Source organism: Pteronotus mesoamericanus, unplaced genomic scaffold (genome assembly GCF_021234165.1).
Source record: "Pteronotus mesoamericanus isolate MK-2021 breed Mesoamerican mustached bat unplaced genomic scaffold, CSHL_Meso_final scaffold_36, whole genome shotgun sequence".
NCBI lineage: Eukaryota > Metazoa > Chordata > Mammalia > Chiroptera > Mormoopidae > Pteronotus > Pteronotus mesoamericanus.
In genome coordinates, this window is record NW_026555313.1 from 13,339,785 (window position 1) to 13,361,345 (window position 21,561).

At 40.4% G+C, this 21,561-nt stretch overlaps 1 protein-coding gene across 1 annotated transcript in view; it reads left to right on the forward strand.

Annotated features, from left to right (window-relative positions):
• The window catches only part of DDX10 (DEAD-box helicase 10), a 286,609-nt gene extending 281,817 nt beyond the window's left edge, over nucleotides 1–4,792 (forward strand). The window contains exon 18 of the mRNA XM_054592588.1: nucleotides 4,110–4,792. Within this exon, the coding sequence (XP_054448563.1) occupies nucleotides 4,110–4,287 (178 nt within the window). The 3' untranslated portion in view covers nucleotides 4,288–4,792. The remainder of the gene's footprint in view (nucleotides 1–4,109) is intronic.
• Nucleotides 4,793–21,561: the final 16,769 nt, after the last annotated feature.

A 21,561-nucleotide genomic window follows, 5' to 3' on the forward strand; every position in this document is an offset into this window, starting at 1 on the left:
TTGGACAAACTGGGCCAAATGGACAAGTTTCTAGAATAATACAATCTTCCAAAACCAAAACAAGAAGAAACAGAAAACCTGAATAGACTGGTAACTACTAGTAAAATTGAAGCAGTAATCAAAAAAACTCCTGGCACACAAAATCCCTGGTCCAGATGGCTTCACAGAAGAATTTTACCAAGCATTTACCAAACTCCTGTCCTTCTCAAAGTATTCCAAAAAATTCAAGAAGAGGGAACACCCCTGAATTCTTTTTATGAGGCTAGTATTGTCTTCATTTCTAAACCAGGTAAAGACACAACAAAGAAAGAAAACTACAGGCCAGTATCTCTAATGAACATAGATGCTTTCACCACCTTTATTTAGCATGGAACTGGAAATTCTGACTACAGCGATCACATGAGAAAAAGAGATAAAAGGCATCCAAATTGGAAAGGAGGAAGTAAAACTGTCATTATTTGCGGATGACACGATAGTGTACATAGAAAACTCTATAGTCTCCACCAAAAAACTAATCGACCTAATAAGTGAATTTGGTAAAATAGAGGCATACAAAATCAATATTCAGAAATCAAGGGTATTTTTGTACACCAACAATGAACTATCAGAAAGAGAAACTAGGGGGAAAATCCCATTTATTGTAGCAAAAAGAAAAATAAACTACCTATGAATAAACTTAATCCAGGAGGTAAAAGACCTGTACTTGGAAAACAACAGAACACTGAAGAATTTAAGGAAGATACAAATAAATGGAAGCATATACTGTATTCATGGATTAAAAGAGTTAACATCATTTAAATGTCCACACTACCCAAAAGCAATGTATAAATTCAATACAATCTCTATTAAAATACCAATGGCATATTCCACAGATCTACAACAAATATTTCAAACATTTATATGGAACCAAAAACCACCCTGAATAGCTTCAGAAATCTTGAGAAAGAAGAACAAAGGAGGAGGTATCACAATACCTGACATCAAAGTATACTACAAGGCCACTGTAATCAAAACAGTCTGGTACTGGCCTAAGAACAGACACATAGATCAGTGGAACAGAATAGAGAGACCAGATATAAACTCAGGTCTCCATGGTTGATTAATATGTGACAAAGGGGGCACAAGCATAAAATGGAGTAAAAATAGCCTTGTCAATAAATGGTGTTGGGAGAACTGGACATGCAAAAAAATAAACTAGACCACCAACTTACACTGTACACCTGAATAAACTCAAGATGAATAAAAGACTTTAAGTAAGTCGTGGTGCCATAAAAGTCCTAGAGGAAAACAGGCAGTAAACGTTCAGATATCCCATGTGGAAATGCTTTTGCCTATATATCTCCTAGGGCAAGGGAAATAAAGGAAAAAATGAACAAATGGGATTATATCAAATTAAAAAGCTTCTGGACAGCTAAAGAAACCTTCATCAAAATGAAAAGTGAACAGATTGTATGGGAAGACATATTTGCCAGTGAAACCTTGGACAAGGATTTGATGTCCAATATATATTAAAAAGAAGTCATGTGACTCAGCACCAGGAAAACAAACAGTCAAGCTGAAAAATGGGCAAGAGATCTGAATTGACACTTCTCTTAGGAGGACATACACAGGGCCAATAGGCATATGAAAAAATATTCAACATCACTAGCCATCAGAGAGATGTGAATTAAAATCACAGTGAGACATCACCTCACACCAGTCAGAATGGCCATCATTAATAAATCACCACAACAAGTGCTGGAGAGGATGTGGAAAAAGGGGAACCCTAGTTCACTGTTGGTGGGAATGCAGATTGGTGCAGCCACTGTGGAAAACAGTATTTCCTAAAAAAACTAAAAATGGTAACTGCCTTTTGACCCAGTGATTCCACTGCTTGGATTATGCCCTAAGAATCTTGAAACATCAATTCAAAAGAACTTATGCACTCCTATGTTATGGGCAGTGTTATTTACAATAGGCAAGTGCTGGAAACAGCCTAAGTGCCCATCAGTAAATAAGTGTGTTAAAAAACTATTGTACATTTACACAATGGAATACTATTCAGCAAAAAGAAAGAAGGAACTCTTGCCTTTTACGACAGCATGGATGGAACTGGAGAATATTATGCTAAGTGAAATAAGCCATGTGGTGAAAGACAAGTACAGGTATCATCTCACCTATAAGAGGAGCCTAATGAACAAAACAAACAAGTGAGCAAAATGAACCAGAGTCATCTAAACAAGGAACAGACTAACAGTGACCCGACGGGATGGGAAGGGTGGAAAGAAGGAAAAGGGACTAGTCAAGGGACATGTATGAATGACCCATGGATGTGGGCAAGAGGGCGGGTACTGTCTTTGGGAGTGCAGGTTATGTTGGGCAGAGGAGGGCAAAGGGGAAAAAATGGGGACAACTGTAATAGAATAACAAAATAATATTTTTTAAAAAGAGTCAAAACTTTTTTTTTATTTAGGCCCCCTTCCTTTCCTTGCTGACTGAATTCCTTTCATATGGAACTCTTCATATTCATCTTTCCAGGCACTACTTAAAAATGTAGTTATTTGCAGATAACCTCATAGTGTTCTGTAGTTTGTTCTTTCTCCCAGTGGTGAAGAGAATGGCTGCTGAGTCAGAGCATTGGGCATTTCTGAGAGGTAAATAGGGAAATTACTAAGTTTTGCTTCATATGCTTATTAGGCTCCTTCACTTTCATATCCACGCTACCTTCTAAGGAGTAATGGAGTCCATTGAAACTTAAGCACTTTGTTCTCTTTCTGAATACATCATATGCTTGGGCTATAATATAATTTCTGTGATGATATTTTTGTTACTGTTTATTATATAACATAAATGCAAGCATATATTTGAAAGGCAGTAGTTTGTAGGCAGCTAACATGTATTGAGCACTACCATGTTCTTGCAGTTACATAATTTTATTTAAATCTTAACAGCAGTTCTACTAAGTAAAATGGTATAATCCCCATCTTTCAGATAAGGAAACTGAGGCTTAGAAATGTTATTTGGGCATGGACTGTGTCGATGTCAAACCAATGCGCTTTCCACAGCTAATTCTTTCCATTTCTGTTCTCCAAATGCAAGCAAGTCAACTCAAATTGCTTTCAGCTGTCTGGCTTTGGGCTGAGTTTAGAGTCACTCAGACGTGGGTGTAAATCCTATGTGTATAATATGGGTCCAGTCATTTAACCTCTCTAGCCTCATTTTAGAATGAGGCTAATGCTTCCCACATCAAGCATTTTCAAGAAGATAAATGTAATCTGTGTAAAAAATGTAGCATAGTGCCAAATCCTTAGTAAGCTTTTAATAAACATTGCTACCTCGTTGCTAATAGATGGGGGTTTTATTTTTGTTTTAATATTATATCCAGTAATTGGGTCATCTTTGAATATGTGGATGGTATTTTAAAATGTTTTGAGATGTTTTGCTTTTTAAATGTTTATTGTATCAAGCGATTGCTTCTGTCTTCAGAAATTAGCATTATTTTTATGCTGTATGCCGCAGGTGTGTGCAGAATATGACAGTGTGTATGCTTTCTTCGGACTATGTGGCGGCTTAGATACAGATTTTAAATGGGAAAATTTATTTGATGTCTTTCTTAATTTGTATCTTAACATTTCAGTTTCTGTTATACTCATGATCCACATATCATAACTTAATGCAGAAGATAATAGAATTCATACCTGATATCTGTTAGCCCACAGACTGCTAACTAAAGGATATCCTAACTTTAAATAGAGATAATTTGATGAAGCAGCAAAGCACAGATCGGAGCCTTTTTAGAGCCAGACTGTGGACCTCTCAGTGTCCTCAAATTGTGAATAATTTATCTGTGGTTTTCTAAAATTATTGTGAGGATCGAATGAGACAGTGTGTACAGACTCCCCAGCACAGTGCCCAGTGCATGATGGGCCCTCTCTTCTCATCCATTAATGGGAAGGTACTTACTTATGACACAGATATCCTGAAGTTGTTATAGTTTCTTTCTCTTTTGAATAATATCACTTTACCAACTATTGGTTATTGGCATTTTTGTCCTATTTTAAGTGTTTGATTTCAGAATAATGAACTTCATTATTTATTTATAAGTAAATCATTGGATTTGTTCTCACCAGTGATACCAAGAAGAAGCAGGGAACGAGGAAAAGGAACAACAGTGAAGCGGAAGACACAGGACTCACAAGTGGTAACAAAAAGAAGGCCAAGTGGGAAATCATAGAGCCGTTGGATACGGGCCTGTCTTTAGCAGAGGATGAAGAGCTGGTGTTACATCTGCTCAAAAGTCAAAGCTAAGTGCTTCCTGCTCTTGTCTTCTCCTTGAAACCTCTGGTCATAATTATGTGGACAAGAAGCTGAAAACGCAGTAGGCTTGGAGAACTTAGATAACATGAGTCCCAAGCCCAGAGGACCCATTCTTCAGGGAGATGTGAAAATATCTCTCAGCTTCTTTCACAGGACGTGCTTGTGCCATCCCAGTGCGAACTCAGAGTAAGGGTGGGTTATAGAACTTCTTGCTCACATTTTTCAGCTTGTGCTGACTTAGATTTTTATCCATTTGTTCCTACATCTTGTCATTGGAAATGCTTTCTTTGTTTTAATAGTAAGTTCTAGAGACCTTGTTTCATTGCTAGGAATTTCTTTCTTACGTTACTGAAGTGTCTATGTGCTATTAAGTAAAATTGCTCACAGTTTTGTTTATTTAATGTCTTTAAAGAGACAGAATATGATGGACCAGTCCTAAGAAAGAATGAGTATTTTCAAATTAAGATGATTAATAATAAACATATTTCCTATAAAAGTATTGTTTTCATTGTGTCCATTAATAAAAGCACTCTCAACGGTGGGTTCTTAAGATTAAAATGCTCAGCCAACTCCTGAAACAATTTTCCATATTCTTAAATTAGCCTTCTCAAAGATAGCATTTAACTTAACACTTGGCAGATTTGCTCACTGTCATTTATAAAATCTGTAGAAGTTCTGAATCTAAAACTTGTGATCTAAAACCTGATGTCTTAGCATGAGGTAGCCTGTAGGCCTCCTGCAAGTGCTTTCACAGCCATTTTCTCCAGCAAATGCAGGCCCCACTGCGCGGCTGGGGAGAGGGAGAGTAAGACCACGCGTGGAGATGAGTAGGGTGAAGAGCGAGAGACCCTGATGGCATCGTACTTCCTAGTTAGGTCATGGGTCAGAACCTTTTTTTTCAATTTAAAGTTTTTAATTTTTGTTTTCACATTTTTCCTTTGTTTTACTTCCAGAAGGAAGTTTTACATCATCCATAGCCCTTGGGCCTGGGCAGTTCTGGCAAGACTGCCAGCCTGCAGCCCCCAGGGCTGGGGGGTAAATTTCCTTTTTGCATAAACTACTTTGAGTTGTATTCTTTCTGAAACTGAATGGATCTGGACCTTATTGTATACATTGTAGGGGATTTTGGCTTGCTGACTTTGAAAACATCAGAATCATGTTGCGAGAAAGCTGGGCTAACAATACATGGGTTAAATATTGCTGCTTACCAAATATTCACTCCAGCCTCTTCCCTCCCTTTGGAAACCATTTTTTTTTTATTTTTTATTTTTTTACATGTGGCTAATATTGCTTTGGCTGTGTAACTTACTTTTTAGCCCTTGGAATGTGCCCTTGTATAATAAGAAGAGGATTTAAGATGCATTGATATTTCCATCAGCTCTCTTGCAATTTTACCTTCCATCAGGAGACCAGCATGGGCCAAAGGGAGGTCACTGCTGTTATTGGGGGATCTGATGAGATTGCTGGGGAGCAGAGAGGGACCCCTGCAGCTTGCCCAGTCCTCAGAGGAAGGAGGGGTCAGGAAGTGCTGGAGGTGGCGGGACTGAAACCGTAGCCTGCGCCAGGGAGATTTCCATAGGCCCAGGTACAGGGTAAACAAATGGTCGACAACCAGTGCAAGAATGCCCCACCCCAGCAGAGACACTGCGCAGAGCTAGAAACCCTCCTATGCCCTCCCCATCAGGGTGGCAGGGAAGGGGCAGAGACACTGCACAGGCTGATGATCACAATGGACACTAGCCTGGACTGGCTGGGAAGTTGGATGCTTCGGTGGCACATGGAATTTTGGGGTGGAAGATCTAAACGGAAAGCAGGCAAAGTCTCGCCCATCTCTGCCCCCTCATCTGTCTGGTCCGGAAGCTGTCTTGCAGGAGCCAAGTCCTGTGCCCCCCCGCATGTCTAGTGGTGGCCTGCAGGGCACTGTGACTCCTCGCCACACGACTGTGCCCCTTCTCCCACCCTGAGACTGGCACACAGGTGCACAGCATGGAATGCTTGCTGGCTCCTGGAGTGCGAGCAGATCCTTCCTGCACAACTGGCTGCTGTGGCCTGGCGGTGGCCCCAGGCCCCAGGCGATGGAAGAAGCTGCAGCGAGGCAGGGGCAGCACTGGCCACACAAGTCTGCACTCCAGAAAGGGAGCCTGAAGCTGGAGAGCCATTCACATAACAGCCTTAGGCCCCAGAAAGATAAGAATGGAGCAGAGTTTCTGGACACTGTCTCTGGTTCTGGGTGTGACTGGAATCTTTCTGTGTTTTGCAGAAGAGAGGGGCCCAGAGCCAGAGGGTCTCCCGCTCCCCCAAATAGGGTTAACATTTTAATAAAGACCTTTTTCCTTCCTCACCAATCTGTTTTATGCCTGCGTTCGACAGCAGGCAGCCAGATCCCACTCTGCTGGGTAACACTGCTTCAGTCTGGGCGCAGGTTACACAGTCACCTCTCAGACCTGTGGAGCGAGAAATCCGCTGAGACTTGGCGAATTATCACAGAATAACCTGATTAGTACACAAGGTGAGAGAAACACATAATCAATGATCAAGACCGTTCCTTCATTCAATAAATGTTAGTAATTCAGCACCTACCATATACCAGGCCCTGTACCTGCAAGAAATAAAAACAGTTCTCTCTCCTGCTAACATAGTGGAGAAGAGAGAAAAGGAAATTCATCGTTTTAGTGTATTATGAAGAGGTGGACAGAGGAAGATTATTATCTTAGTAAGAAAGCCATTGCTGGAATTCAGGAAGGAGGGAGGACGTAAGTAGTTGCTTGATCTGCAACCCAGAGATGAATTCTTGCCTGATACTTAACTGAGGCCATCCATCAGATCTGCTCATGTAAGATGATCTCTAAAATTGCCTGTGTCTCTGAGAGCAGACGGAACCAGCAACAGAACCCTCTGGAGGACTGCCATCTCACAAGCTTAACATGGCATTTTCGATTTGTTTGGGGCTATAAAAAATGAATAAGTTTAATTAAATGTAATTAATTTTGTTACACAACATTTGGAATACCCTGAACATAACGAGTCATCTCCATGACTGTCGGAGTCTGCCAGAGGATGCAGATGTTCCCGGGAAGTGTGGGGAGGATGGGAGGTGGTAGTGGAGGTAAAGGGGAAAGAGCCTGCAGCCAAGGTTTGAAAACCCTGTTTCATATCTTTTAGACCATTTTAACTAGATGTGTAATCACAGCGTGATTGTCTTCCATAGTCCCTGCTGATCTGATGGCCCAGGGCAGGCATGTTTTATACCGTACTAACCGTGCCTGCTGAATCAGGAATTGGCAGCTAACCTAAAGGCTAGCCATTAGCCTTTGAGAGAGGCTGGTGCAAAAAGCTGTGCCCAAACAGGGACAAAGTGGGCAAATAATGTTCTTACTCTCAGAAACTGAAAGTTAGGTAGTCAGCAAAATAAGGCTATGAGACAGACCAGGGAGCACATGATAGGCAAAAGAGTGAGTTCAGATTGAGAATTAGGCATAGCTCTAAGTGAACAAGTGACCATAAACATAAAAGAGAAAATGATGAAGGATCCAGTTGGTCATGGAATGTGAGGCGAACACATACAGAGTAATGAATATCGGGTAGAGCCACGAAGATCTGCAGATGCCCTTGTTGAGGTCTTAGATCCACACTCGCCCCCTGGGTCCTGTCTCCATGAGGCTTCCCCTCCCCCGGGTCCTATGCTTAGATTTCTGTGTGAGTTGGTCTCTTTCACTGCCTGAGGGGCAAGACCCCATTGCCTGGGGCTAGTCTAAGTGAGTCCTTGGATTTTTTGCACCCGAAAGGGCTTCAGTAAGACTCAATACTCGGTAACACTGTGCTATTTAGACTTTAACATGCATAAGGAATTACCAGCAGATGAACTTGAATCGATTGGCCTGAGGTGGGCCCTGGCATTCTGCATTTCTTACAAGCTTTCAGGTGATGGCATGCTACTGGCCCCTGGCCGCATTTGAGTAGCAAGGCACTAATGGAATTCAGAGAGTTATTAAAATCATTATTCACAGATAGGGATTATGTCAGACTCCCAGCAGGAAACAGATGGTGCACACAAGTTAGGATCATTTTAAGGGGATTTAATAAAAGGATTGTTTACATAGGCCAGGGCAGGGTAAGGAAACCACACAAGTTTTACCTGAGGCTAGTCATAGACAAGTAACCACTGCTCATGCTGAGGGGATGAGGGTAGACAGCACAGGAGGCACTAGCAATTTTTGACCTTCAGTCGGCATTCAGTCAGCCTGAGGTGACCACAGGGAGTCAACCTAGGGAACAGATTGTGTGGCCTCATTCCTGCTGCTCTAGACTCCTGCCAGTGGTCCCCTTTGGCCCCAATCACAGCCAGAAAGCAAACTGTCTGTAGATGTAATCTATACAGTCTCCCAGGAACAGAACAAGGTAGAGGGGTATAACGGGCCAACAGAAGCCATTGGGATAGAGATGCAGGGTGTAAATAGGTGGAATCTTTTTGTGGGTGAAGAGGAGAGGCTCTCAGACCGTCCCTTTCACATCTGCTGTGTGCCGGGCACTGTTCTAAGTGCCAGAAACACCGCGAGGATGGACAACCAGCATACCAGCACACGAAGCACTGTCAGGCGGGGAGAAATGTCACAGGGCGGGCGAGGCAGGGAGCAGGGGCTTTTCTGAGGACGGCCAGCAGAGCCTGTGACGGGCCCAGAGTGTAATGCAGCAGGGCCTGCGTCCCAAGCACATGAGCAGCACTTAGCAGCAGGGTACTGATGAAGAACTTGGTCTTCTCCAAAAGAACTGCTTCACACATTTCCCCGCATCTCAAATCTCCAAAACCTCTTCCCCTTCTTCATTCTTGGCTGATGACCCCCGTTTAGATTTTACTCAAAAAATAGAAATAATTGAAAGGGGCCTTCCCCAGGCTCCTGCGCCCACCCACCTACATGCCTCTGTCCCTTCGAATTCTGTCTTCCCTCTCCTCTACAGAGGAACGGCCCGCACTGGGTCCCATCTCTTCTGGCCCTCTCAGGGGTATCACTTCTGCAGTTGTCCCCTCTGCAGTGCTGGCAAATTTCTCTTCCTACTGAGATATTTCCATTAGTCAACAAACGTGCTTAAAACAAAACCTTGTCCCCCATTTCTCTTTTTCCCTTTACAGTATAATTCTGCAAAAGGGTTGTCTATACTTTTTCCTTCCTAGTATTTTTCTTAAACACTTTATTGAGGTATAATTGGTATTAAATAAACTGCACATGTTTAAAGTTACAATCTGACAAATGCTGACACGCATACATCCATGAAGCCATCACTACAATCAATAATGAACATACTCTTCACCCTAAGTTTTCTCATGTAGCTGTAATCCCTGCCTCCGCTTCCAGCCCTCCCCCGTTTCCCAGCCAATCACCAATCTGTTTTTTGTCACTATAGATTTGTTTGCATTTCCTAGAACTTCATACAAATGGGACCATACAGTATATGTTTATTTTTATCTGGCTGCTTGCACTCAGCATCGTTGTCTTGAGATTCATTCATCCATGTTGCAGCATACGTCAGTAGTTAACTCCTTTTCATTGCTGAGTAATAACGATTGTATGGATCATACCACAGATTGTTTATCCATTTACTATTAAGCTACAGGTAAGAAAGACTTCCAGTTTTTGGCAATCACAAATAAAACTGCTTTGCAGCTTCCTGTACAAGTCTTTGACTCATATGGTAGTTGCTTTGTTCACTTTTTAAGAAACTGCCAAATGGTCTTCTGATGTGCCTGTACCAGTTTACATTTCTACCAGTAATGTATGAGAATTCAGCTTCTCCACACACTAACTCTAGACATGATCAGTCCTTTTATTTTTGTTTCTGAGGTATAATTGACATACATTAGTTTCAGGTGTACAACAAATGATTCGATATTTGTGTATATTGAGAAATGATCGAAATAAGTCTCATTAACATTTGTTACCATACATACTTACAAAAAAATTTTTTTCTTGTGTTGAGAATTTTTAAGATCTAGCCTCTTAGCAACTTCCAACTATGCAATACAGTATTAACTAATGTCACCATGCTGTGTATCACATCCCCAAAACTTATTTATAACTGGAAGTTTGTACCTTTTGATCTTTTTCACCCACTTCGTTTATCCCACCGCTCAAACTCCCACCTCAGGTAACAACCAGTAAGTTCTCTATGAGCTCATTTTTTTCAGTTTTTTAAATTTATGCCATTTTAATGGGTGTGTAGTGGTATCTCATTGTGATTTTAATTTGCATTCCCCTAATGGCAAAAGGTACTGAATAGCTTTTCATGTGCTTATTTACTATCCATATATCTTCATTGGTGAAGTGTCTGTTCAAATACTTTGCCCATTGTTAAAAAACTTGGTTGCTTGTTTTCTTATTGAATGTACCAATTCCTCTGATATTCTGCATACAAGTCCTTTATCAGCATTTCAGCCGTCCCAACTGAGATACATGATTTATCAGATACATGATTTGCAAATATTTTCTCCCAATCTCTGAATTGTGTTTCCTTCTCTTGTCTCCTGATTGTCTTTGAAGAATAAAGGTTTAATTCTGATGATGTTTAATTTGTTTTTTTCTTTTACTGATTTTTTTATTGATGTCTAAGAAATGTGTGCCTATTGCAAGGTCACATAAGTTTCTTCCTATGTTTTCTCAGTTTTATAATTTTATGTTTTTCCTTCAGATTATGCTCTGTTTGAATTAATCCTTGTATATGATGCAAGCTGTGGATTGAACTTCCATTTTTCACATATAGATACCCAAATTAATCCAACATCATTCATTGAGAAGACTATTCTTTTCCCGCTGAATGGCCTTTTCAGGTTTTTTAAAAACATAAGATCACCAAAATCTCTTACGATGTTCAACCAAGGCACTCATGCCTTAGCCTGACAGGCTGCCCACCTTGGTAGAGTTTCCGTGCATTGTCTCAGGCACTGCTGTTCTCTAGGATGCGCTTCCTTGGGTGTTCAGGCCATTCCCTTGCATCATTGTGATGGGCCTCTCCCTGAAGCAAGGCTCAGAACTAGCACCAGTTAGCTGGTGCCAGTTAGCTCTTCTTTTCCATTGTAATTGATGATCTTCATCTTTACTGGAACGGTAAAAACCTTTCAGTGCTCTTTGCAGAGCCTGCCTCAGATGTGTTCTTCAATACAAAGAGCAATATAAGCATGTCTGAGTATTATACCATCAGGTTGCTATGGGGAGGTGGATATTGGCAGCTCTCCCATTCCGTTTTAAACCACTCTGATTAAGCTTTTGTTCTCTTACTCCACCAAAACAGCTGTTGTCCAGTCACACTGACTTCCATGTTGTACCCAAGATCAATTCTTGGGGCTCATCTTAATCAACCTTTCAGATGAATTTGACTTTCTCACCTTCTTGAATCACTTTTTTTGCTTAACATTCAGGGAAACTGTCTTTCTCTTTGCCTCCTTGTGGACTACTTTTTAGCCTACTTTTCTGGGTGTTCCTCATGTTCTTGACTCCTGAACGTGAGACCTCCAGGGCTCAACTCTTGGACTTTTCTATCTATATTCATTCCCTGATGGATTTCATTCAGTCTCATGGTATAAAATACCATCTATACACAGATATTTCTCAAAATTTATGTCTGTATTCCAACTTCTCTTTATTCCAGACTCATATCCAGCTGTACTCAATATCCTACCTGGATGTCAAATAAGCATCTTAAATTTAGTATGTCCCAAGGTGAACTCAGTTTCTCCCAAATCTTACTCTCCTTTTTTTTCTTTTCTAGCTCAGTAAATATCACATCTGTTGTTCTGATTTCTCAGGCCAAAAACCTTGGAGATATTCTTGACCTGCCTCTCTCAAATCTCACATCCCGCATCCAATCCATTAGTAAATCCAGCCAGCTCTTCTTTTGAAATGCATCCAAAAGCCAACTCCTTACTGCCATTCGCACTGCAGTGTCTACTCTATTCTGAGCCGTCATTCCCAGGGACATTGGAATAACCTCTTAACTGGTCTCCTTGCTTCTACCCTTTCCCTCACACTGAAGCTAAAATGATCCTTTCAAATTACAAACTGGGCCATGTGATTCTTTGCTCAAAATAAAATCTATTGTATTTTTCCATGGCTTCTAAGACCATATTTTTTCCAATTTCTGACCTCATCTATAACCAGCTCTACTTCTTCCTGCTGGTTGATTGGTCTCTGCTGCTTAGCTGGTAAATGTGAACATGACATTTGTCCTTGCTGAGCCTCAGATTAATCCACTGTAAAGTCTAATGCTAATGCTCATCTTCAGCAGCTCTTTGAGTATTCAGTGAGACAGTATATGTGGGACATAGTAAGTGCTTCAGAAAAAAATTGTCATTGTCACTAATAAAACCAAAGACTATTCTTGAGATCCAGCTTGCGTACTGAGTCATGAGAGACCACATGGAGAAAGAGGCTCAGCCACTATCAGCCATTCCAGCCGTCCCAACTGAGGCTCTAACATGTGAAAGAAGTCATCTAGGATGCCCCAAGCCCAACTATGCTCCCAGCTGAATGTAGCCATGTAAGTAACCCTGGTCAACAATATATGGGACTGAAGAACTGCCCAGCTGAACACATCAAACCCACAGAATTGTGAGAAATAATATCATTTTGTAAGCCTTTAACTTTTGTCATTATTTGTCATGTAGCAATAGGAAACTAAAAAAAAGTGTAGTTATACCACAATTTGTTTATCCATTTTCTTGTGGATGGACATTTGAGTTGTTTTCAGGTTGAGGCTATTGATAACAGAGATGCCATAAACATTCTTATATGGATGGATAGATGTACTATAAGTAAACAACAAATACATAAATTAAACCAACTACTGCATAAACTCAAAAGAGCTTACTCTATAATTTATCAAAGAGTGAATCATTAACTAGAGAACTTACTCCCTCTTTAGTGTAGGCATATGTTAGTTGATTTGTTGTAACAAATAGGAACAATGAAATATCCAGTGTGACTTTAATGACACAGCTCTATCATTCTGCATCAAGAAGAAGCCTATGGGCATGGATCCTGGGGAAGCACCTTTGGAGACTTTTATCTTAATTCTGCAGAAAACTGGATTATTTCCAACTCTTTCGAAGAACAGTGTAGCCTCCATGGGACTGACTACATCAAGCCTTGCTATTCAGAAGTTTTCTTGCAGGTGCAAGTGCTACTCTTTGCCGTTGGCCTTTGACGTTTGCAGGAGCCAGAGGAGCACAACTGGCAGAACTGAGGGGAGAACCTGTGCCCTCAGTTCTCACAGAGAGAGCCAGTGATGAATTACTTCATGTTCACACTGCCAATCAGTGGCAGTTTTTTGTTCTTTTAATGTGAAAGGTTTGGGTTCAATGGACTTTTGCATTTTGCAATTTTAAACAATCTGGACATTTTAATTTAAACAAACAAATTTTGTCTTTTACAATCTAGTACTATTATTATTTCTCATTTATTTGAGGAAGGGACACTGAACTACACAATTTTTTTGGTGATAAGTGCTGTCAAAGGTCTTAATTCAACTGTATTTATTCAGTGTGTGTCTGCCGCCGGCCTGCACTGGTCACACCGTAAAGCTCTGTGCGGGGACCCTGGTGGAGATGACACCCAGTGCCGCAGGGCAAGGCTGGAACGGACCTTCTGACTGCAGACTCTAATCCAGCTCTGTCAGTGAGTGCCCCTGTGACTTTCGGTCACTCAGGTATAGGAGCTTCATAGGCTTCCCCATATTATCAATGAATAAACGTTTGTCGTGGAAACTTTAAAACTAGAGTTGTACCAAATGAAAAAATAAAAGCACTGACTGTTCAGAGATAACTATTGTATTGTTAATATTTTTGTGTATTTCCTATCATATATATGAAAGAATCTGTGGTCGAATCTTTACATGAGGACTTTACATTTTTTGAACTCCTGTTGCCATGTAATGGCAGTTATATTGTCAGTTCCCACGTTAAAGAAGACCTGAGAACGTATCCCCAAAAGTGTGAGCTTAAAATACAAGACGGCCATAGGAAGTTCTTGTTGACATTAGTCCTGGCAAAGCCTCTGAAAAAAAAAGGGCTGGCTGTAAATGTCTTCTACTTAAATATGGATCACTTAGGAAATGAGACTCCATTAATGGTATGTTTAATTAATTGGGCCAACTTTTAAAATTGTATGCCACGTATAAAATCAGATGTATTTCCCAAATTGTGGCTTGCCCCTTTATAAGTCAAATAGATATGAGGGAAGAGGACACTTAAACTTTGTATCACAATATGAATTGTCCAATTTACTTGAACTTGGTTTTTCTTTATAATATAAACTCAAAACTCATTAGGGTCATATATTAATCCACTTAGTCATTTAGGAAACAATTTGGCAATTTTCGTGGCTTTTGACATTATCGTTCTCTTACAGTGCCAGTGTTTTAAAATGGCATTCTTGTAATTTTACACACTTTTGTGATGGAGTGCTATTTTGTTATATAATTTTGACTTGGACCTTTTAATTTGTATTTGTTTATGTAATTTCAGGAGGAATATTGAGCATCTGAGTCCTGGATGATACTGATAAAAATTATTGCAGAGGTTTTTAAAAAAAGACTCTATGGGCTCATACTGTTTTTGTAAACCACATTTTTCTCAATATTTAGCAGAAATTAAATATTCTTTTACAACAATTTTTAATAATGCATTAAAATTCCATTGAACACCCTGGTAGCAATGAGTACACCTATCACCCACATCTTGGCTTCTAAAAGGAAACAGGGCTCCTTGGAGAAATGGCTGATTTTAAGATTGGGGAAGAAAATGTGTAAGATGAGCCTGGAACATGTTGTGCCAGAAAGTAAGAAAATACTCAGAAAAAAAAAAGAAGAAATAAAGAAAAGAAAAACCCGCCCTGGCTGGTGTGGTTCAGGGGATTGAATGCCGGCCTGTGAACCAAAGGGTCGCCCGTTCAATTCCCAGTCAGGGCACATGCCTGGGTTGCCGGCTAGGTTCCCAGTAATGGGTGTGTGAGAGGCAACCACACATGGATGTTTCTCTCCCTCTCTTTCTCCCTCCCCCTCTCTATAAAAAATAAATAAATAAAATCTTTAAAAAAAAGAAAGATAAAAACCTACAATGTGGGCAGTATGCCAAAGGGGTACAGGAGCCAACTGAAAGAGCCCACAATGGTCAAAGCTGAAAGCATCTGAGCAAGAAAATAAAGTAGTATTGAATTATAACCCAATATATATAATAAGTATCAGTCCATGGGTTTTTTTTTTTTAAAGATTTTTAAAATTTATTTTTAGAGAGAGGGGAAGGGAAGGAGAAAGAGACAGAGAAAAACAGTGATGTGAGGGAGAAACATCAATCAGTTGTCTCTTGTACATGCCCTGACTGGGGACCGAACCTGCAACCTGGGCATATGCCCTGACTGGGAATCAAATTAGTGACCTTTTGCTTTGTGGAATGACACCCAACCAACTGAGCTACACCTGTCAGGGCTTTGTTAGTCCATGTTGACATAAATAACTGATTGAATGGATATATACATGTGGGAGAAGAGGCAAACTCCCCGTGCAGAAGAATCCCAAATAATTCATGATGACACTCTGCCCTCAAGTGGAACATAACTCTCTGCTCTTTCAGTGCAGAATGACTTTTTTCCAAAGAGGACAGTCTGAAAGAGAGGGGGGAAAGTAATTTTACTGTGGAGAAACCTGATGAACACTACCTTAGCCAGGTGATCAGGGTCAATATCAACATCGGTAGTCGTGGTGAGAGTCATGGTGTACACTCTTAATATGATGCGATGCAAATGGCACTTGACCTCTGTGATCTTCCTCCCCAAAATATATCACCCCAGTTTATTAATGAGAAATACAGGCACATCCAAGTTGAGAGGCATTCGACAGCATACCTGACCCGTACTTCTCAAAGCTCTCAAGGTCACAGGAAAAAGGTGAGTCTGAGAAAGAGTCACAGCCAAGAGGAGCTTAAGGAGCCATTGAGACGAAATGTGATGTGGTGTCCTAGATGGGATCCTAAAGAGAAATTGAACAAGAGGTAAAATCTAAGGAAATTTGAATAAAGCACAGGCTATAATTAATATTAATTTATTAATATTGGTTCATTAAGTGTGAGAGATGTACCTTACAATGTAAGATATTAATAATAGGGGAACTGGGTGTAGGGTGTATGAGAACTCTCTGTGCTACCTTAACAACGACCCTGTCAGTTCAACAGTTTGAAATGAAAAGTTTATTTTAAAAATGACAGACAACAGATGCAAAATACTTCATCTTTTATAATTGGATAATTAAGTAGTTTCTAAATTTTTGCTTTGAACACATTTATAATGAACATCATTACAACGAAATCTTTGCCCACATCTGTTATTATTTCCTGTAGAATAAGTTTGTAGAAGTGAAGTAATTATGGGGTAATGGGTATGCATATAGCAGCATAAAAGTATTATACTATACAATATAATACAATGTAATAGTATAAAAGATTTTGATACAAGATACCTAATGAGTCACTCTCAGTTGAAGAATGTTAATTCCAAATAACAGTCTATGATATGAGCTGGTCAATTTGGGTAGGACTGTGGGATATTTTTCCTGTTCGAGCCAATCACAGCAAATGCCATGAAATAGTCTTATCAACTCCCTGAGAAAGTCACTTACTAACATCAGGCCTCTGTTCAGGGGTGCATTTTTTTTAAGGTAGACTTTTAATAACTGCTTTTATCAACAGGTTAAGTCATGCAGTTACAAAGTAGTTAGAAGTTTCTGAAAGGATATTGTTAACAAAAAGAAAAAAGCTCATTCTTACATAAATAATATCTAGCACTTCACTGGGAGGCTGCTGTCCCAAAGGCCCTGCCGAAGCACACCCCTCAGCCGCAGACCGGCCCCAGGCTGCTGTCAGTGAAGCTGTGCACAGGATGCCCGGCCCTGGGAGAGGACGCGCAGTCCCGGCCCGTGGGGCCGCCGGCAGCGCTCAGAGCCACCGGGCCGACTCCAAAGAGGGGGCCCAAGTGGTTTTTTCCTGGGAAATGCTGTCTGAATTATTGTTCAGTCAGACAGCACAACAGGTTTTCAAAAGAGAACAATTAATGAACATGATGAGGTTTACTGCATTCTTTGGACTGTATGTCATAATAGTGATTGGCAAACCCAACAATCTTAACAAAAATAACCTCCTTCATTTGCTATTAAATGCTATGTATGAAGATAACTCTCCATTGGGCTTTTTGTTCAGCTGGACAACAGTATGCTATTGGTAAGCTATAAATTATACTGTTTTTTGTTATAAAAATGCTTTTTTCATTTATTATGTTTAAAGATATTCACTGCTTGAGTCAAGGTTAGGCTTATTAAGTGATTAGAGGCAATTTTATTACAGCAGCATGTTCTTATTTTATTCTAAAAGAATAAAATGCATAAAGAGAAACAGCTTTTATTTTGTTTGCAATCCATAAAATTGAGTTCTCTTGCTGATATTAAATACCAATAATTCATTTGAAGACCGTGCTACCTTCTGAAAATGCCCCATACCTGCTTCTTAAACATGACAAAGTTACAGCACATCTCACACTTGCCAGAGCTGAGGCAACAAGCAGCTAGCTGACTGCTCTGAGACAACAGGTGCTTTCCCTGCCACAGCTCTGACGGTGGGGAAGCAGCCGTGGAGCAAGCTAGTGCAGCCAGATAGAAGGGGCTTTTTATTTAAAGGCAAAATACTCAGGGTGCATCTTGCATTGGGTGTCTGCAGTCTGTTTAACAGATAAACGAGCCTATGAAGGCATTAGCCTGTCAGAAGACCTTGCTTCTTCATGCTGTTTGACCAGCCCAGTATATTTAAAAAAAACAAAAAATGAAAACAGGAAAAGGAACACATATCTGCAGATGCCCAAAGGACCTGAACAGAGTCTTCTGGGTGTTAACAGGCAATCAGACTAATAAGAATACCATACACCAGTGGTTCTCAAAGTGTGCCCTGGGACCAACAGCGGCAGCATCACCTAGACACTTAATAGAAATGCGGTCTCAGCTCCACCTTAGATCTACTGAATCTGAAACTCGGGAGTTGGGGCCTAGCAAAATCTGTTTTTTTTTTTATTGTTTATTTTTTTGAGAAGTATATATACTTTTAAAATTTAATAGTTTTATTAAGATGTAATTCACATACCATACAATTCACCCATATAAAGTATAAAATTCAGTATTTTTTAGTATATTTACAGATTTGTGTTGCCATCACCCAACTTTAAAACATTTTTATTACTTCAAAAAGAAACCTTGTACCCTTTAGCCATCATCTCCTATCCTCGCAGACCTACACAACTACTAATCTACGTTGTGTCTCTATAGATTTGCCTAGCCATATAAATGGAATCACATAATGTGTAGTCTCTTCTGTCTGGCTTCTTTCACTTAGCATCCTATTTTCAAGGTTCACCCATGTTGTAGCATGTATCAGAACCACATTTTGTTTATATATTCATGAGTTGATGGACATTTGGGTTATTTCCACCTTTTAGCCATTGTGAGCAGTGTTTTCATGAGCCCTTCAGTTGATTCCAGTGCACACTATAGTTTGAGAATCTCTATCATAGATGAGGGGAGACAAGAGGTAATAGAAGATAGTTTTTGTTTTTTGTTTTTAAATAAGTAGAGAGCACCATTTTTTATAAAGAAAAGGAAGAACTGAGAAAAGGAAGACACTAGGCAGTGAGATCTGATGGTGTGTGGCCTGTGGACTGATATTCCTAATGTTAGAGATTCAGGGACAGGTTGGGCTGAGATGGCAGAAGGAAAGGAAGCCCCGTTTTAATGGAATTGCTCACTTTTGACCACTAGGCTGCCCCTCACCACATTACCAATGTGTCATTGTGTTCGAAGGTCACCTGGGCTTGTAGGTGGTAAAGCTTCTGTTCAGGAGGAATCAGTACCTTGTGTCCCCATTTCTTGAAAATTTGTGAAGTTTTTCTCTCTGCTCTTTTCCTTTACTTTCACACTATAAATATCCCTCGGTACAACCAAGTATCTTCATTTTAGAGATAGGCCGCTGAGGCACAGTGAGAGTAAGTGAGCCGCTTGAAGTCACCGAGCCAGATGTGAGAAGCTGGGGGGTCAGTGTCAGTTCACCTGCTCCAAATCTTGCTCAAACAGTGGTTCTCAATCCTAGCTATACAATAAATCACTTGGGGAGCGGGGCTGTTAAAAATACTGATATTCAGGCTCCATACCCACAGATTTGATTTAATCTACCTGAGGTAGGACTCAAGCATTGGTAATTTTTAAAGATGTCTTGGGGGATTTATTTTTTCCAATTACATTTTTCTTAATTTTTAAAAAGATTTTATTCATTTATTTTTATAGAGAGGGGAAGGGAGGAAGAAAGAGAGGAGGAGAAATATTAATGTGTGGTCATCTCTTGCGCGCCCCCTACTGGGAACCTGGCCAGCAACCCAGGCAGGTGCCCTGACTGGGAGTCAAACCAGCGACTCTGATTTGCAGGCTGGTGCTCAATCCACTGAGCCACGCAAGCCAGGGATTTTTTCTTAATTTTTAAAAACTTTTCTTTTGATATAATTTCAGACTTACAAAAAAAATTGCAAAATAGTACGAAGTAGTAATGTATGTCCTTTCCCAGTTTTCCCAAACGTTCACATCTTATATAATTACCATGTCATTGTCAAAGCCAGGATATACACACACACACACACACACACAAACACACACACATATTTTTTTAAGTTGTTTATTGATTTTAGAGAAGAAAAGAGAGAGAAAGATGTGAGAGAGAAACATTGATTGGTTATCTCCCATATGCACCCTGACCAGAGACTGAACCTACAAACTGTGTGTGTGTCCTGACTGGGAATTGAACCCTCATCCTGGTGTATGGGACAATACTCCAACCAACTAAACCACCCAGCCGGTCAGAGCAAAACCAGGATATTAATATTGATACAGTACTATTCACTAATCTATAAACCTTATTCAAATTTCATCAATTGCAATTTGGGGTAATTTTAGTTGCTCCACCTCCCTGGTGACCTTTAATGTTTTCCCAGTGATTTTAATGTGCATCTGGGGAGGACAATGGAGCCTGCAGTCAGTATTCTAGGTACAGACTAAATTGGCTATATAGTGCATTTCCCCCATTCCTTGGCATGTAAAAGTCGAGTCTGAAAAGCCAGTGTATTTCTAAGTTATTGTTACGCTGCTGTTGGAATGAATTATTTGAAGACTTATGACTATTTTTTATGAAGTTTCAGTTATATCTGCCAGAGGGAGAAATGAGGCTATTATATTCATAGCAAGGTTACCGGCACCCAGGTGAAAATGGAAACTGGTTCATTGGGGAAGGAAGGGTTAAGGGGCTTTCAAATATTAACTTACAATTCAGAGGTCTCGGTCTTTGTTGAACAGAATGGCATTCTTTGGATGTGAATGTCTTGAATGCAATTGAGATTTTAATCAGAGATGTGCTGGACCTTAATGTAGAAGTATTTATATAGAGAGGCCAAAGATACTAAACGGAAGCCCTTGTGTTTTTATTCATGATTTATTAAATTAAAAAGTGTCTCATCCTCTAGCTTTGACCTGGCCACTGCAAAGATGGGTCCTTGTTTCAATCAGCCTGTCAGTTGCTGTGAGTGATAGACTCCCTCCTCCAGCTGGACTCCTGGCCCTACAACCTGTTAAGCTGGGTAACTCACAAGGGCTATTTAAAAAAATTTCTCCTTCAGTCAAACTACCTTCATCTGATTGGAATTTTCATTCTCATCTATTTATTATCTAATGCTCTGAATAAAAGCAAACCTGTGTTTCTCTAATGTGTGTAAATTAGGCTGGCTCTGAGGGCCCCCTGGTTCATAACAGAAACTCATCCACTAGTAAGTAAAAATGTTATTACATCTGAAACCTCATCCCTATTGCTAGCACTGGATTCCTCTAAGCCACAGATGTTTACTGGCAGCAAATACTTCCTCTGCAGGGCACCAGCTTGGAAGCATTTGAATCTAATAGCATTACATGTGTGTTTATATCAGAAATCATATGCACAGATACATCAGTGGCCCCCAGCTTCCCAGAGGAAGCCGCTGGCTGCAGTGATGTTAGTCAGTTGCCAGGGCGTGGCCATGCGGGTCCCTGCACAGCATACTCTTGTCGCCCTGGGCTTTTGAAAATGCTGCTCCCTCTGCCTAGAGTGCCCTTCCCGACCACCCCCCCACCACACCCACACCTCACCCCTTCTTTTCCTGGCTCACTGCTCCCACCTCC